We start from the raw sequence: 19,318 nt of genomic DNA, 5'->3' as shown, positions 1-19,318 counted from the left end.
ATTTCTGTAGCTCCCCATGCTGGGGTGGTGTAGTTTTAGTATCGAGTTGGAACATATTTAAATGCATGTACACTGATCAGGCATACCATTATGGCTATAGATCTGTAAAGTAACTGATTACAGCGAATCCGTAAAGAATTCAAATCGCTTCACTTTTTCCACATTTTATGTTACAGCCCCATTCCCAAATGGATAAAATTCATTATATTCTTTAAAATTCTACAAACAGTACCACCTAGTGACAACCTGAAAGTACTTTATTTGAAATCACATGTACATATGTATTCACAGCCTTTGCCGTAACACTCAAAAATGGTCTCAGGTGCATCCTGTTTGCACTGATCATCCATGAGATGTTTCTACAACTTGATTGGAGTCCACCTGGCATAGATTCAGTGGATTGGACATTATTTGGAAAGGCACACACCTGTCCATATGAGGTCCCACAGTTAACAGTGCATGTAAGAGCACAAACCAAGCTGTGAAGTCCAAGGAATTGTCTGTAGGCCTCTGAGATCGGATTGTATTGAGCCCGAGGCTCATTGATGCACATGGGGAGCAAAGGCTGGTCCGTGTGGTTTAATCAAACAGACGAGTTCCTGAAGCTCAAACTTCTGAAGAAGTTAATGCTGTTAATGTTTGACAGGTCAGAACTGTTTTAGAAGCAAAAGGGGCCAACACAATATTAGGCAGGTGATCATAATGTTATGCCTGATCAGTGTATCTATAAATCTGTATCAGACCAGTATTATGCTTCTCATCAACATTGACAGCAAATGGCATTTTCTCTGTTCTAGATGGTGATGTGATCTTGGGGAGTCCTGCTCATCCTGTGCTTGAAGGACATCCTCTGACTCTACACTGTATATATCGCTACACAAATTCCTCAAACCTACGATCTGATGGATGGATCAGTCTTCCAGGCACAAACCACAGGAGAGATGATCATCCTCAATGTCTCAAAGTCAGATGAAGGTTTCTACCACTGTAAACACCCAGAAAGATGAGAGTCACCGAAAAGCTGGATCTCAGTCAGACGTGAGAAATCATTTATTTTTCAATGATCTTCTTCTTAAACAATACAGTTTCTTTGGTATGCTGAATTCAAAATTCTATAAATTTTCTTCCAGGTTCTGGATCCAGTATTGGAATAAAAGGACTAGCAGTGGAACTGAGTTTGGCCTTTTTGTTTATCCTCTCACTAAGTTTCTTTATTTCCATGTGGTGCAGGAAAAGATAGAAAGGTGAGCTTTAACTACATTTGTACAAAATCAGGACTTACTGTATAAATTATTGGCTTCAAAGTGATAGTATGAAGTGTGAAATCACCTGGGTGTTAGAATTTTTAAAACACCTGCATGCTCTATTTGTTTCGATGCAACAAGCTAGGTAAAAAAAAAATGCACCTGAAGGACTCTCAGACCATGAGAAACAAAGATTAAACTATTTGGTCAGAATGTCAAGCGTCATGCCTGATGGAAACCAGGCACCACACATCATCTAACCAATACCATCCCTACAGTGAAGCATGGTGGTGGCAGCATCATGCACTTGTGGCCACAGTAAACTAGCAGAGCTTGTCCTCACCACATGGTTTCAACCTGTTAGGAAGCTAAAGATTCTGCTGCAAAGGTCCCAGGTTTCCTTTCTTGATGTCGAGTCTAGAGAGTCCCCTGGAGATGGAGGTGTGAGCTGAAACCTGCAGCCAGCACATTTACATAGACGCTCCTATTTTTCACGAGGGGGCTTTTCACTGTAATGTAGTAAAGATCGGGTATCTGTAGATGTGTTATGACAGCAGACGAATTTCTCAGGGTCTGATTTGGTTTCTGATATTTTTCGAATAGCACCAAATGATAAAAGTGTTGCAGGTTGCGAGTTATTGAGGTCTTGTTATGTTTGGCAACAGGATGTATTACAACTGGCCATAAAGCTGAGGTTTATGAGGTTTGGCTGATTTATATATTACACTGCTAAATGTATTTGTGCTTTATTTTTCTCTTGCTGCTGCAGGTACTAATGCTGAGCCCAATGATAATTTTACGACCTTTGCTGATTTTAAACTCAATCCAATGAAAAAAGAAGATAGAACACAAGGTACTGAAATATGAAGCAACTGTTACTATAGAAATAACAGCATCATATATAACAATCAGTGGAATGTTTAATTCTTTTTATAAGCATTTTCTGGTATATTTTATAAATTCGAATGGCTGTAATTTATTTTTGGACTGAGATTAATCCAGGATTAATTTATGAAACAGAGAGTGTGGGTGATGAGATTGTCTACTCCAAGTTGCAGCAAAACATGGAGGCAAGATTCATGATAGTGACTATATAAATCATTATAGACCAACCAAATACCTGTTTTGAAGAGTTCATCCATGTATATTTTGTAGCTGTAGGTTCCGTTCCATCATCTTATTTTGCTTTGGCCAGCGTTGAACATACAGTATAAAAGGTATATAGCAATAGAAAGAGAAATCTATTATGTTGGATATTTTTCCATATCTGGAGGAACCACATATGCTGATATCCACTGACTTATGGTACCACAACTTCAACATTTCCCAAGAGCTGTACTGGTTGTGAAAATCATATATATTTTTTAAAATCTCTAAACATTAATACTTTGAGTTTATTTGCTTAAAAACATTTTCAAGGGTGTCAGCAGAGTAGAACAATTTTCTCCAGGGGCTAGAAGTAGTACAGCTTAATGGATACTTCAGGAAGCTGATTGTTTTTCAATGTAAGAAGTGGAGCACATGGGATCAGGGATTTCCATCCAACATCAGGATTTAAGGCTTTATTTCCTACCATGCAACTTGCTGCCATCATGTGGAAGGAAGTGGTAGTTCAGTGGTTTAAGAGCTCATGATTTCAATTCCCAGCACCACCAGACTCTGGGCCCTTGAGCAAGGTTCAGTTGTATACAAAAAGTGTCGAGCTAAATAAAGATACGATCAAAGCTATAAATGTAAATAAATGTCATCTATGCTAATTTGGGATAAATATGCAGATTTCTATACCAGTTTGAGGGATTGGCAAAAGCCAGGTTGTCTTCTGGATTCCTGGTATGCAATTAACACACCACGCAACAATACATTTATACACACTTGCTTTATTCCATTTGTGTACACAAAAGCAACATTTTCGAAATCAGGTTTCACTTTCGGGTTTCTTGCGTAACCTGCACATCACCTTGAATGCAAAGTCGATCCATGAAAGTCAGACCAGAGTCCGATTGCGTACAAACATTTTATAAAGGTTTTGCCCTTGTTTTCTGAAAGAAAGTTGAACCTCATTCATGTGGACCTCCGTTTCACACCGCATCTTAGATCACACACACATGAGGGTTCACCACCAAAAAATACAAATAAACATTTCAAACTGGGTACATTTTGGTCAGTGCGATAAAAGCCATTCTAGTAAAATCTTTCCATTACAAAGAGAGAAAAAAAATAAAATAAAATAAGCACACTGTTAAAATATAAAAACACGAGTATATAAAGAGCGAGATGAAATGAAAAGACAAAAATCGCAAACTCACAAGGGACTGAACATTAGGCAGCTATGACTAGCCCCTCCCATTTCAGCTGCTGGTGCATGTAGGAAATGTCAATGCACTGACGACATTTCCTAGGGAAGGGAGGAGGAAACAAAAACAAAAAGTGTCCGATATGAAGAGAAGAGAGTGGCGTTCAGGCTCGTCTCGTATTAAACCTCACTGTTCCCAGAATGTCCAAAGAGCCTTTCATAAGCAGACAAAAAATCTCACTACAACTACTCTTTTCATAATATCTGATCGTTAATGCTATATACCCCCCGCGGAAACGCGACCCGTCGGCCTGTCGAGATTATAGAAAGGAGAAGAGGAGGAAGAAAAACAAAAAGGTGACATCTTGTTGGCTGATGATCGAGCTGGATTTACACACACAAGGCTCGGGGGAACCTGAGAGCGAGAAAGAGAGAAGGAAGACAGTGTCATGCTTTTGTAATTCCCCATTTTCACTGTTAAATTATTGCACTTTCTGTATGAAGAGGAAGTTTTAAAAAAACTAAAAAAACCACCACCTTACCTGTCCTCCCTGAAGCTATCTGCTTCCTCTTCATAGTCATCCAGCTCCATGTCCAGCTCGTTGTCCAGGCAACTGCGGCCGTAGCTACTGAGGACGCTGTAGAAAGAACATTTTTAATTGACTCGAACATTGACTGGGGGTTTCGAAAGCGTGTGTGTGTGCACACGTGTGTGTCCCGACCTGACAGAGCGGCAGGTGAAGAAAACGATGCGTTTGAGTTTCTTGTTGTAGAAGAAGTAGTTGAAAGACCAGAGGTTGCCCTCCTCACCGAAGGGGTCCGAATCGAGATCCGGGTTATAGCTGAACACACACACACACAACACACATTTATTCAGCATTTATTCCTTCAGACACAACACACACTTTAGATCCACATCTTTATTACCATTTATTTTGCAGAGAACTGAATTTGGTCCTGTATATTAGATCTTTCTACTCAAATCTGTTTTTTTTTTTTGTTTTTTTGGGTCATAAAGGAAACCTTTAGGCAACACGTGAACTAAAATGCACGGAATGCAATTTGTTGGTTTCTAACCGTTGCATCACTCCTGTGGCTGAATCGCACATTGCATTCTGCTGGTAATAAAGTGCACTTTGTAGGGTCTCTGCATTAGAAGCCCACCAATGCAGATTTATTTTGCCCGATACGGTCGGCCTTGGCAGACATGGGAAAAAAAAATCTCTATGATCACTTTAGGTGTAAACGCTGATAGCTTTTTACTCTATACTCACAGTTCTAGCTATTGTGCTTTCCCTGTTTGGATGCTGAATACAGACTACTGCCACCTGCTGGTATGGGAAACTGGTCTCTAATGCAAGCATGGGTTTGGTTCATCGGATGCACCTGTCTAATAATCTGCATAATTTGCAGCACAAACGATGCAGATTAATAAAATAAAAAAAAAGAATAAAGCCCCCCCAAATCGTCATGAATTAATCAGCCGGATGATCACATGACCACATCACTATATTATATCCATAAGGTATAAAGTAATCAACTGACATTTGGAAAATAGAAAAGCTGAACACATCAGTAAATAATTAACATTGATCAGTAGCACACACACCTGTAAATGTCACAGCTCTGCAGGTTGATTTCCTGGTCGATGGCGTTCCACAGCTCTGGACCGAGAGTATTAAACTCCTCCCCGACGGAGGAGTACAAGCTGCTGTTCACAGCGTTGGCCACCTAATAGGAAGGGGAAGGAAAGAAAAAGAAAAAAATATCTTCAGCAGACAGCAGGAGGGACTTCTGAACTCCAACCCTCCCTTTATTTCTAATTACTAATCAGTGGCACCAAATTTAAAACCAGGAGCAGCTTTTCAACTAGAACTAACTTTTGCAGATGAACCGGTACCAATAGTTGATTGCTAGAACTCACTGCTATCAGCAAAAATCCATACCGATAGTTTTTCCGGGTCGTGTATGTTACTGGAGTGGCCGAGGTGGTCTGCTGTCGTTACGAGAGCGGCCTCTGTAGGCAAAATGACTGACATGCAAGACTGCACGCTGCATATTTGTTGTATATAATTCATTATATCATGTTTAGTGTTTTTCATTTAGCACATTTTTATGCTCCAGTACTGTTTTTTTTTATTAATAAAGTTTAGTACTATTTTACAAACCCAGGGGAAAAGAGGACAACCTGGCAACACTCCCTGTGTGTTTAGGGTACTCTGGTTGATCAGTGGTTAAAGGTTACTAATCGGAATGTCGACGGTTCGAGCAGACACGCTTTTAGCTCATGCATCATGGCTGACCCTGCGCTCTGACCCCAGCTTAAGACGATGTGTACGTTTTGTTTAGAGATAAGGATATAATGGAAAGTTCCCGACTAGACTCACCCAGTTGGAGCTCGGCTCGCGGCTGAACTCGTGGGCCCGGGCGGCGCTGAAGTCGTAATCGGGACGGAACGATTCGTTCAGTGTGGTGATGAGGTAAAACAGGGTCTTCCTGCAGCACTTGTCGCTCAGCGGGTTCTCTGGGTCATCGCCGCTCTTCCCCAACCTGACGCAGAGACGGAGATGGTAAGAAACACGGGATGGTAAAATGAAATGCAGGTGGTCGGAGAATACGTGCAGATGTGGTTAAGCCATTGTTTTATCTTAACAGTGTGTTCTTGTTGTCTCTCGCTGCATGCTGGCTATCTTGTACACGCGATCTGCTGACACCGTGTGAAAACGCTCTTCGCGCCACATGTGGTCACGCTGTAGGTGCAATAATGATCTTTCGTCGCAGTTCTGGAAAGTTCAAGCGGCTCGGAAAGCCCCGACCGGGGCCACGTGGCCATACGATTAAGTAGATGTTACGCCTCGCTCGGCAGGGAGATGCCGTTTCTCACACTCAGCTCGGCTCAGAAGAGCTGTGGCTCTCAGAAACTGCTAACAGGAAGTCAGTCAGTTATCAATAGACAAGCGGTTGACCCTCAGATACAGACCCTACTTGCACCCTGATTACACTGTACAGCTTTAAAAAAATTTTATGTAACAATAAGGTTCAAGTATTTTATTAATACGTAATAAAACCCTTATTTCTCTCTCCTTGATACTCCTCTCCCTCTCTGTGGAGTTCAACATGCTCCTGAGGGATCAGTGACCGGTGTCCCATTCCTAACTTCATTGCACCGAATCGGAACGTGTTAAAAAAATTGAAATCAGATCGCGCTGCATCGCAGTACGGGTGAATCATATTGCATCACATTTGTAGCTGCTACAGATGCATCGTTAATGCATCTTATTGTTAGCTATACCTGGTATATCTGCCTGGAAAGTTAGTGGGATTAAATACAGTAGTCCACAGTCTATCGCGGTAGTTACGTGCCAAAACCGACCGCGGAAAACGAATTCCACGACAAATGGACGCAGTACTGTAGCGTAGGCTATGCATAGAGTCTCTGCTTGTTTATTGGTTGACGTGTCCCGTGAAGTCAAAAAAGGGGCCGAGTTAAAGATACAGGTCACCGCATTCTTCATTTTCATTGGAATGATGAAATAATGCCCATGCTGGAGTAGAACTGTTGTATGATATCTGGTGTAATGAAAATTTTTATGGGTTGTCATTCCTCAGAATAGTGTACCAGCAACAGGGTTTGGTATGTAACTGATGGGTAAATTGTGTGTGTGTGTGTGTGTGTGTGTGTGTGTGTGTGTCTCTCGATTGTAGGCTCCTTACAAGTTAGGACTCTGAGCACTGCTGGTCTGGGGAGGTGAAAGGGCCTCCAGGACATGTGGCTCCCCCTCTTGGCAGAACTGCTTAAACATGTGCTTGTCATCACCAGCCATCTTGCATGAGTAGCTCTCGATCCTAGGAAAGAAAGAAAAGTTCTATTGTATATAAACCCAGTAAAAGGCAAAAACACACTAATTGGACAGGGAAGGAGTTAAAGAAAGTGCTGGAGTCCAAATGGGAAATTTGTCATCTCAAACAGAAGAATTTGTGTATGACAGAACAGGAGAGAAGATGTGCTCAGACTGCCCTCGCCTCCCCACAGTCACACGTGGAGGTGGTAGCTTTGAGACTATGGAAGGTTGCAGACTTACTCCAGGAAGTGGAAGGAATCCTAAACCAACATGGCTACCAATCCATATTTTCATAGATTTTATAGGAGGCGCTGAGCCGAAGCGACGAACACGTCCATGTTTTATCTACTGAAACGTCCTGCCCAGTCACCGCACCTAAATCCCATTAAACTGCTCTGGGATGAACAAGAAACCTCCAACTAGTGAAGAGCATGTTGGTGTGTTATACCAGAGGTTAGTTTGTGTCTCTAAAAAAAAAAAAATTCTAGGTGTATACAAATTTGACAGGCAAAGCAACCAAAATATATTTTTATAGCACATGTCCAAGAACATTAACATTTTATCAACCTATTTTCCAAATACACTATTAAAGTCCCAACGGTCAGACCTGGGCTTGGTTCTGTTCCACAGTTTTGATCAAGTCAAAAACCTACAACACAACATTCTCAGCTAAAGGAGCCTAAGGGGAAATTCCTGAGTGAAAAAAACATGTCAGCACAGTGGTTATAGGTTATATGACTTTTCCCAGTCATATCTGGGTCTTCCTCATACTGTGACCACAAAGTCAAAGGCACACAATTGTACTAGAGAGAAATATTTACTTATTTATTTCCATTTACTTGTACTAGGAGACCAAAACCTGTTCCAGCACGGCCATGCCCCTGTGCACGTTTCTGTGGGTTGGAGTGGAGAACCTCCAAACCTTACTGAACGCCTCTGGGATGATTTGGAATGGCATCCCAGAACCCCCTCCCCACATCATTACCTAAATGAGCACAAATCTGCTGGAACATCTTCCCAGAAGAGTGGAGTTTAAGAGCAAATGGAGACTCAATGTGGAATGAGATGTTTCAAAAGCACTACAGTACTCAGGGTCTGTGTAGGGTTGCTCGTTATATGTATCAAGGGTAACATCTAGTTCATAGGGACTTGTATAGCAGACATGTTCGTGTAGAGAATTGGACCACTTATTCATTCCAGGGATTTCTAAGACTGGAGAATGTTCATGGATATTAATGGGCCTAATTACAATTGCAGGTGATCCTATAACAGGGAACGTACATGTATCAAGAATCTTCAAGGATAATTGTTTAAAGCAGATTTAATGCAATTGCAGTTGAATTTTTACTTACACATTCAATCACATGATCACGGGGCTACTGAGGCCACGCCCCCTATGCTCACTGTGCATTCCTCCGGAACACATTCAATCCTGCATGCAAGATAATGCCCAAAAAACATTCATCCTGGCAAGAATTCAGGGAAAAACTTATCAATATTCCATAGATTTATGTTGAAAACTTCCATGTTTAAACCGGTCAGCTGATGACCAAACAATGTTTATAAGGGTTTGCGCACAATTGTATACAATTCCCAAAGTTCCTAATGAATTCCTGCTATGTTTCCAACTTCCCCAATTTCCCCAGATGAAGGTCTCGGCATTTTCCACCGCTTTGCAACCCTTTTGGTTAAATGCGATGCGGAAAGTCTCCGGTCTGAGGTGAAGCTTTTAACTGGGATTTCAGACAGACTTCAGGACGGAGGAGTGATAAAGTGGAGCTTATTATTAACCCCAAGACAGAGGATCACGTGTCAGGCATCTAGTTAATTAACTACCTTTTATGGCATTGCCTTGAAAGCTAATCACGTACGTAGTTTAAATAAATAAATAAAAAGTAAAGCACACAGGCTGGATGTTGTTACAGAAGGCTCAGTGTTTATCTCGAGATCTATTTGGAGCTCGGATGAAATGTCACACAGACAGACGGAGGCCGTGCTTTGTGTGTGTGCGCGTGTGTGCACATGGTTATGTAAGCGGAGAGGTTGTGTCAGGTCCAGACACACAACTCAGATCGTATTTATAGGTGAAGGTCAAAAGTCACAATGGTTTATAGGAGTCATGTGATGGAACACTCTGGGTTGAAGCCTGGACCCATCCCCAGTGAGCAGAAACAAATGTCAGGGCACAATTGAAACGTGTGTGTGTGTGTGTGTGTGTGTGTGTGTGTGTGTGTGTGAGAGAGAGTGGGGGGAAAGACGCATGGGAATCTGTACATGGCAGGAATTGGCAGGTTTCCATGCGCTGAAGAAAAAAAAAAAAAAAAAAGATTGTTTGCTGTAAGTGAGTTTAGATTAAGAGGTCTATGGGCAGATGATGAAATCTAGTTAGAAAACCGTTACACAAGCGAAAGGGTTTGCCATTATGCCAATGTTTCCAGTTTATTTTCGAGGATCTGATTGCAGTGGAACTGGAACTCCTTTTTAGTCTATTGCTCCAGCGTTGAAAAGTTCATGAGGCCCTAAAACATCCAGCACATCCGTCTCAACCTTACAATTTACTTTTTCGGTGGCAAAACTGTTCCTGAATAATCAGTCTGGATATTTATAGAAGAACGTGTGTGTGTGTGTGTGTGTGTGTGTGTGTGTTTCTCTCCCAGTAAGACTATTTCCACTGAAAAATCCTCCTTTAGAATGAACAGCATTACACTCACTGTTCCTTCCTCCAAATCTCAGCTGAAACACTCTGCTGTATCTCTTGTGAAACTCTCAGATGTTCTTCACTAATTGGTTTCTGGTTCCTCTCAGAGCAGTTTAACAGGATTTAGGTGCGGTGACTGGGCAGGTCGTTCCATGATGGAAATCACTCCAGACCACTGCTCTCTAAAAAAAAAAAACGGCGCATCATCTTGTACGGTGAAGTCGGTTCCAATGAGTCAACACGGAACCGCATGGTCTCGAAGTATCAGGATTAGGAGTACCCAGCACTTTCCAGAACCTTCCCTGCTCCAAAACACCCTTAAACCATTAATCTTCCACCTCCATGTGCGAGTGTGGGGGTGAGGGAGTCCGCTCACATTTGTTCTGTTGAAGACAAATGTCCCATTTGGCCTCCACACAAAAAACCTTCAAGACTCCCGCTACACATACACAATCCCATATTGTAACAGAATTCCTACACTTCCCCTGTAATTGAGTTTGGAGTAAAGGGATTTCTGGTCTATGCTCAGAGCAAGGAAGCATTTTGAAATCCTGATCTTCGCTTTAAAATGGGTCTCGATTGGCAATACAGAAAGCCGAGATCCGAACGCTGAGGTTTCAGTGTTGAATATCTGACATGCTGCAGCTTCAGAAGCTGGTCAGAATGCAGCAGGAAGCAGAAGAAGCGCTGCAATCTGAGCATCCAGGCAATTTAAGCAGTGTGTTTACTGCTCTGCGTACCATGATGCTTGTTAAGCAATAATTCAGGAAGAAGGTCACGTCACTAAACTTGGCAGAACGTACGGAACAAAGCCGTGTGTGTGTGTGGGGGGGGGGGGTGTAAATGCAGGATGTGCTGCACTTTCGGATGCAAAATGTTACACGATACCACATTTTGCGTCACAGTGCACGCCTGAGGGATTGATCACACACACACACGCTCGCGCGTGCAGACCGATTGCACAAAAACAGATCGGCCTTTCGGTGAAAGCAACAGTTCTGTCTCAAAAAGAGACAGATGCGGTGCATCATCCGCTCACCACAGGTGTAAAGAAGAAAGTTCACGCTGCGCTCCAGGAGAGCTGGTTCTTCAGCTGGGTTTCAAAGGGTCTTCAAATATACATATGCATGTAGGTCGATAGATATCAAATACACAAAATTACACCACGATAAATGCAAAGCTGATACAATAAATAAATAAATAAATAAAGAGACCCTATTCTCAGCAGGCAAGCTCGCCCTGAACTCTTTCACAGCATGAAATTGTCGAGATGTTGCACTCGTTTTCAGTTGCGAGCTTTGACACAACAGACCGGTTTATATGAGCAAACTACGTCGGGGGGGGGAAATAACCATTAAAAATTTTAAATACCATTAAAAAGGATGTTCCTCTAGAGTTTGTGCTCATTCAGGGACCTGGGTGTTGAGGAGGCCTGGGGGTGCAGCCAGCGTTCAGATTCATCCCAAAGATATTCGATAATTGTTTGTTTATTAAGAGACAAGCAGACAAGGTCATCAAATCCATATCATGATTAGAGGCTTCTTTTAGTACTGGAACTTTTTCCTATTAGTTATTAAACAGTTTGGAGCTCTATAGCAGGAGATCTTCTACTCCTTTGTGTGCAGGAGCACCGGCATGCCGAGACATTTGCAAAGTCACAGTCAGGTGTCCCAATAGTGTAGTGTAGCGTTTTCAGAACAATCAGTTGCTTCTTATCAACCTACAAAACACGTCTTGCTGGTTACATGACTGGAGCATCTTTACATGCGTGATTCCTCAGGGAGGATCGAGGTGGAATTTGTAGGCGAGTGGACACGCTGTCGGACTTCCGATCGAAAGAGTTCCTCGAGTGTCCCCTACTTGTGCAAGGCCCTTACACTGTTGTACAATGGAGATGATTGTAAATCGCACTGGCTGGGGGTTTCTGCAGGTTTCAGTGAAATTTTAAGACCTTTTTAAAACCATTAAGGATGAAATTTAAGCCCTAAACCACACCTTTTAAAGAAAGAACAAAAAGAAAAAGAAAATGTGTTCACGACTGGCCCTAAATTTTTATTTTTTATTTATTTTCACTAAACTTGCACTTCCCTATAGCTGAAATAAATCCCCTTTTTAAGTCAGTGGTACAATCCGAGAGAAAGAGAGAGAGAGGGGTCCGCTCCAATAACAGAAAGCTGATTGGCTGTTGCATGTTGGGCTCATTTATAGTCGTAACACAGCGTATTATATTGGAAAACTTCGGAAACTAACAAAAAAAACATTTTCAAGCATTTCGATGAGCATCAGACTCGGCATTACATGGACGTAATAAATGAAGACCTCCTTTTAATTATTTCAAACCTAGAACGCTGAAGTGAAACTTTTTAGGCCTCAAATTAAATTTCAATTCGACTCGTGTGAGACCCTGCGGAAACCCTGGGGATAAACGCCGTAATGTGTGCGTGCGAGAGAGAGAGAATCAACACTGATCTTCAACAACACCTTATACACAACAGGAAGTGAAGCAGAGGGGGCGTGTTTTAACGGGTGTGTGTGTGTGTGTGTGTGTGTGTGTGCGGAACAAAATGTTCACACAGGCGGTCGCTTGCATGCGGCCTGCACATATCCGTAATATGTGCGTCTGTGCGCACGTCCTGCTAACGCTGGAGACGAACCGAGAAGCATGAGGAAGCGAATACCTGCCGAGGATGTGCGAGTCTCCGGTTTCCACACACAGCCGAGAGCTGAGCGCTTCAAAGCTCGAGTTCTCCAACAGCTTCATCGCTAAAAAACAAAAACAAACAAAACAAAAATGAGGGAGCAGACAACGCGTGAGGCCGGGCTTGTGCACGTGACGGCCCTGGAGGTGCCACGGGGGAACACCTGCAGCATTAAACACTACACTATAAACATATCAGTTTTAACAGAAACACTTTCAATTTGTATTTCACACAAATTCACATTCGTGTCGCATCGATTTTATATAAATAAACATCCAAATGCCTGCATGTATAATAAGTGCACACAAGTGTGGTGTTTGTTCTTGATATTACTTTCAACACTGCACATTAATACGGAACGATTATGAAAGCTCGTGTAAGGAATTATGCACTAAACTAATAAGTTTTATAGATTTTCGATCGTCTGAAGTAGCTCCCTTTCGGATTCCAGTTCCCACGTGTGCCTCGGCAAACGTTCAGTGACCGCTCTGCTCTTCTTGACATGTCGCTTATCTTCTGCAAAAGAACGAGTCAATAGATCTACTACAACTACTGCACAAATTCATATTATGGATGAACCAGGCTCTCATGAGGACCGTCTCAGGGAAAAGAAGACAGAGCTACCTCTGCTGCAGCGGATAATGATTAGAATTAAAGCATTACTTCGGAAGAACAACATTCAGAAGAGACTTGCTTAGGCTGAGAAACACAAGGAACGGGAATTAGATCAGAAGAACACTTTCCATTAGTCTGAGGAGTCCATATTGATTTTTCAGGTCTAACCACAGCGTCTTTGTTAGTCGTAGAGACGGTGAAGGGACGCTTCCTGAATGTGTTCCTGAATGTAAACCATTAATAAGGAGCAAGTGTGCTGGTGCTTTTGAACATGGTTGGCAATTAAATACAAATTGAGAGCACACTTAACCAGATGCCATCCCATCAGGTTTGGACTTACTAGGACTATAAATAGAACACTTCTAGGTTATGTAAGAACTATTTGTCCAAGAGGGAGATGATCCAGTGGTGCATCAGATCATCTGGTATCCACATTAATCTAAATGAAACACTTGAGAAGGTTTGGAATGAGTTGGACTTCAGAGTGAAGGAAAAGCAGCAAACAAGCACTCAACATCTCTAGGAACTCCTTGAGATTGTCGGAAAAACGTTCCAGGTGATACCTCATGAGGCTGAAATACCAAGAGGGTACAAAGTGGTCATGAGTGTAAAGGGGCTACTTTGAAAAATTGAAAATATATATATTTTTTTTTTTAACACTTTGTTTACTACACAATTCCTTCGGTGTTTTCATAGTTTGGATGCCTTCAAAATTAAAATAAAACGCCCCACGTTTGCTTCACCCAAACCCTAAAATCATGCTTTGTTTATTAATTATTTATACGATTTATCATTTCAATTATTGATTATTTGATTGATCCGAGTCGCCCACCCGCTCTTCCTCCTCTATAAACAAGGCCGTCCCCCAAACCTCGCCTTACTCCCTACTTCAGCGCACTACAAAGGGAACACTCTTAATGGCTCCTACTGCCTAACTAGTGCCCTAGGCTGCGTACACAATTTGGGACACAGCCCTTAGTATAGCTTCCTGGTTTTAAAAATGAAGAAAAAACAAGCTATAAAAGGAAAAATGACAAATAAATGAATTCATTTCGATATAATGGGTTTAGAGATTCAAAAACGTTATTTTGTATAAAAATGCCTTTCTTTTTTAGAACAAATAAAATAATGTCGTACATAATAACGGTGCTCACCTTGAAATGTTCCGTCCAAATAGTTTTGGATGTTTTGGTTTTTTTTCTTTTTAAAAAAAAAAGCTGTAAATGATGAAGATTTGATGTTGACGTCGATGTGTTTGAGCTTTTGGGGGTTACAGTGTTGTTATCTACCGCACTGAGGGAGAAAGCGGTAACAATGTCGCACAGGTCGGTTACAACTAAACAACAAATAAAACAGAAAACGTGGAAAGAAATTCAGTGTTTTTCACAAAGTGACGGTCGAAACGGACATATTCTACTTTCCAAGTGCGTTTTTATGAAAAACCCCGTTAAAAAACTGCAGCTTTGTTCCGAGAAAAGCGGCATCAAATCCACAAACAGTCTCGACTCCGACTGCAGCCTCATCCCCCACCGGTGGTTTTCCTGTTTCCTCCGAATTACAGCGATAAAAACAACCAAAAATGATCAGAGTCGCTTCTCAACGCGACCTGACCAACAATACTGCAAATTCTGCTTTCTATTTTTCACATAAAAACACACACTATTCCTGCCTTCACTCTCCGTCTCTGCTGTTCTCTCTGGTATGGGTGAACATTTCCACACCTTCACTCTAAATAACCCCTCGTAGATCCCACCCACTTCCCAAAACGCGACATCTGATTGGCTCTCAGTAATGTCGTTTAAACCTTTCTGTCGTTTAATTGGCCAGAAATGGAACGTATGCAAATGATTTTATAATTCAAGGCCCATCTTCTTGATCGTTTTTGTTTTACCTTGTTCGTTAGTTTATTTGCATATTCTTATGACGTATGAATAATAATATGAATATATTCTGCGTATATGATTGCACAATATGCGTATTATAATCACAGTTCATGGTTCAATAGTACAGTACGCTATAAACCCTGGATTATAAACCACAAACTTTCGCATTTCGATATATATAATTTAGATTTTTATTTTACTATTATTCTTTATTTAGTTTTTTGTTTGTTTGTTTGATTATTGTTTGATTATTAAATCCCACATCATTTGCATTAGCAATGAGCTTTAGTCTTAGCTCGGTGTTCTGTTATGTAGCGCTGTGTTGTTTTCTGTAGCACCAGGGTTCTATTATATCTATTGTATATGTATAATGTATTTACAGAACAAATATACAGTAGTGCAATGCTATCATTGCACTACTGTATATTTGTTCTGTAAATACATTATCATACGTTCATACTTGTACATATCTATATCATGTCATTTATCATCATTTTGTCATTTTTTTCTTCTGACGTCTATCTATGCACAATCTTATATATTGTATATTACTATATATACCATATATTATTACCTACTGCACAATCTGTACATTGATCACCCTCATCCTTGTATATACGGACCCCATACCCTATTTATCATACTGCTATTTATTGTAAATAGGCCCCTTATGCACTTCTGGTTAGATGCTATCTGCATTCTATTGGCTCTGTACATGTACCTTGCATGATGACAATAAAGTTGAATCTAATGTAATCTAATATATAATTGAAATGACAATAAAAGCTTCTCGACTTGACTCTTGACTAGTTTACACACGAGCGCACCCCTACTGCCAACCGACCCATCAATCAATCAGAAAACATCATCAACAGACAATCAAAGAACCTCCTTCATAAAAGCACATTATAAGCCTTTAGATGGTTATATATGTCAAGTTATATGTGCAAAATTGATGGTGATGATGATGGATACCTGGATTGTGGTGGGTTTTATTTAGTTTTTAATATATTATGATTTTATAATTCTAGAGCTGTAAGAATATGAACCTACACACATTTATTCTTAGGTCTAATGATCCTGACCTAAAAAAAAAAAAACATCATCAAGAAAAACAATCGTACAACATGAAATTATCTTTAATTATCTTTAGACGGTTATAAATGTCTAGTTATATGTGAAATATAACGTAAATATGAATACTTCCATGCTTAGAAATGGTTCTTATGGTGTATATTTGGTTCTACAGCTGTAGTGTGTGTGTGAGACCCATCACATCAAGTCCTGTTGGTCCTGTTTATATACATCACATTATTTTTGCAATGATATATTACAATTATGATGAGTGTGTGTGTGTTTTTTCCACCCAAAATAAATAATATAATATGATTTTATTACTTTATAGCTTTGACTATATACATGTGAGTATATAAATCTACACACACATATGTTTATTCCTATAGTCTGAATCTCAAAATTTTCCAAGGTCAAGTTCAATAAAACATACAGCCACACCTTGATTTTTTATTTTTGTCTAACATTAGCTTTATGAATAGATACCAATAACACTGACATGGAACAGAGTGTCAAGCATTTAGAAATCTTCAGCCAACATTGGTGCTGTGGATATTAAAAACGAAAATGAAACTGGTTGAGGTTCTGGATTACTGATCAGAAGTTGAACCTTATCTGTTCCATGTATACACTATCACATACATTTACTTTTATTGCACTTGGCAGGCAACATTATCCAGAGTGATTTATCTTTGAAGGTGTTTGTGTAGGACCGCCAGCTTGTTGTGTCTGAGATTTGGAATCACAACCATCAGATCCAAAATCCAATGGCGTAACCACTAAGCTACCACACCCAATCCTGTGTCTCACAAACTTTTCATAAACTTAACACCTACAAACCAAGTCGGCATGTAAAAATATAGTGTATAATGTGTTTTAAACCCCAAGAACACCAACATAGCCAACATACAGTAGCTGATCCACTCAATCCTTAGATGAATTAAAACACCAGGCATAAAATGTGATGAAATACATACCAGCTCGTTCTTTCACTTCAACATTAACAACAATAGATTCAAACGTACGTAATTGTAAAGGATCGCGAGGATTGCGCAATCGCTGGTTGGCGAGGACTCCGTTGTTATGGTAACGGATCAGTTGCAGGGTTTTAGGGTGTGATGGTGAATACAGAATTCTGCAAAATGTAAAAGCAGTGTGTTTAGCGAGAAAACAATAAATAGAAATAGTACAGGAATGCTAGCAATGTGATATCTTGTGGTTTTTTTAATATGAATTTGGATGTCTTTTAGTGTTCCAATACTAACAAACACGACTGTAGTGATTAAATATTGTATAGATTCCATTCACCCATATACAATGGACTTTAAACGTGGTGTCTTGTTTTTCTAGGCTAAAAAATGGCCGACACGGACCGTTACGCCTGGTACGTCACATGAGCAGGTCGCATGCCTCAGTCATAACACACGTTTCATGATGCACATAAAAAGCGCTCCTGGTTACGTTCTGCTTTCTGTGTTTACAGTCATTGCCGTTGTTGTGGTATGTTCTTGTTTTGTTCATGTTTCTATTACATTTGATAAAGAAACCATCATCTACTGCCCTGTAAACACCTCATAATGCTACAATAACCTTTTCTAATAAGTCTTTTATATTGTTAATATTCTTATTCTGTGACTTATTGAACAAATATAAGGATGCATTTATTGAAAAGATTCTACCCGAACCTGAATGTAGGTCTACAGATAGACCTTGAGCCATGTACTAGAATTTATACTTCATAAAACTCTCCTATATCACCAGGAGATGTGTGTTTATGATCCTTCTCCCTGTTTGCTGTGCAACTGCTGCATCAAGACGTTTAATAGTTTCTATGAAATCTATGGCTCAATGATGAGAACAAAATAAAGCCAACACTCTGCATGTCTGAGATGTTCATAGGCCTAAATTGTGAGTTATGGTGACTCCAAAGACTGTAGTACTGAGAAAGAAACGGCGGCGACATGAGATCTACTCGGTGGTCAGGCTATATTTAGTCTCTTTCCCATGGTTGATGCTTTTACCTGACGAAAATTGTTTTTTTCTGTAGTACATACTGTAAATCCAATGCATATGATACAAATATAAGAATGTGTTTGTTAAATAAAAGGAGCCTCAAGCACTGTGACGTATTATGTGGGAGTTGGTGGGTTTTCTGCCATGTGGAGGTCTTCAGGACGAACGAGTCCAGCATAGTTTAGCATTTTAGCACTCAGTGACATGATAAGCTTCATTAGAATAGATAAATGGGCTAAAAGAAGGAAGGGTGTGTGGGTTTATTTTTTTCGTGCTGTTACCAAAATACAACACACACCACCAAGACATTGATTCCATCTTGTTTTCGGGCCCTACATTTCACATACAAGCCTTCAGTGGGGTCCTGCCTGGACCGATCCACCTCTTAATACCATAATTATGACGCCGCGTCTATAGAAACCATCAATATCACAGAGAAACAGGAATCTCATACAGTGCGAATAAAAGTCATCACTAAAGCATGAAACCCAATGCACACAATTTAACACGTCTCCTTTCACTGTAGCCACAACAGCACCTTCTGCATACATCATCTCCAGCAAAAAAAAATCGACATTCACCTCAGAAAATCCCCCGGGGTTTTCTGTGCAAATTTGTTTCGCGCATTACGCTTTTCCTGGGGGGTTTGAAATGAAGGCAAATTTTGCGTTTCGGTGTATATTATACAGGAAAGAAAACGCAAAAGTATAAATGGTTCATGGTTTCACAGTTCTAAAATGTTTTGGCAACCAAATCCATTTCTTCTCCCCTGTCAGCCATTGTGGAATGAAAAAAAAAAACAGCTATTGAATCCGCATGAATGTATATGAGCTTGTGCAGTTTGCAACAGATGCGGGTTGCGATCTCCGACTAGTCCATGAAAGGACTCAAAAAATGTCAAGATAACTGGGCGCCTTCTAGCAGGCCTCAGAGTGGCCGGATCTCAGTCTGATTGGT

The 19,318-nt window shown here is 40.6% G+C and overlaps 2 protein-coding genes across 4 annotated transcripts in view; both read right to left on the bottom strand.

The window, feature by feature from the left end:
* The window catches only part of LOC310726770 (Fc receptor-like protein 5), a 314,771-nt gene that overhangs the window by 194,924 nt on the left and 100,529 nt on the right, over window positions 1-19,318 (bottom strand). The gene's annotated exons all lie outside the window — the stretch shown is intronic.
* maf1b (MAF1 homolog, negative regulator of RNA polymerase III b) lies at window positions 3,106-15,116 on the bottom strand. 2 transcript variants are annotated; one of them, XM_083542947.1, is made up of 8 exons: window positions 14,546-15,116; window positions 12,756-12,840; window positions 7,252-7,383; window positions 5,925-6,087; window positions 5,147-5,268; window positions 4,260-4,379; window positions 4,080-4,175; window positions 3,106-3,952 (listed from the first exon to the last, which is right to left on the bottom strand). In XM_083542947.1, exons 2-8 carry the CDS (start codon window positions 12,836-12,838, stop codon window positions 3,928-3,930), a joined length of 741 nt encoding a protein of 246 aa, XP_083399073.1. In that variant the 5' UTR covers window positions 12,839-12,840; window positions 14,546-15,116; the 3' UTR covers window positions 3,106-3,927. The 2 variants fall into 2 exon arrangements, with proteins under 2 accessions (XP_083399073.1, XP_083399074.1); XM_083542948.1 differs by having other exon boundaries at window positions 14,529-15,109.

Source organism: Silurus aristotelis (genome assembly GCF_946808225.1).
Source record: "Silurus aristotelis genome assembly, chromosome: 5".
Lineage (NCBI taxonomy): Eukaryota > Metazoa > Chordata > Actinopteri > Siluriformes > Siluridae > Silurus > Silurus aristotelis.
The sequence above is the reverse complement of the archived record's forward strand: the minus strand, read 5'-3'. Positions and strand labels throughout refer to the sequence as shown.

Bases quoted from the DNA above. Each gene is read 5' to 3' on its own strand.
- maf1b (XM_083542947.1), bottom strand. From the start codon at position 12,838: ATGAAGCTGTTGGAGAACTCGAGCTTTGAAGCGCTCAGCTCTCGGCTG. The intron at 5,269-5,924 runs GTGAGTCTAGTC...CCTTCCTATTAG, and splicing joins GCGAGCCGAGCTCCAACTGG to GTGGCCAACGCTGTGAACAG. The intron at 3,953-4,079 runs GTAAGGTGGTGG...TCTCGCTCTCAG, and splicing joins GATAGCTTCAGGGAGGACAG to GTTCCCCCGAGCCTTGTGTG.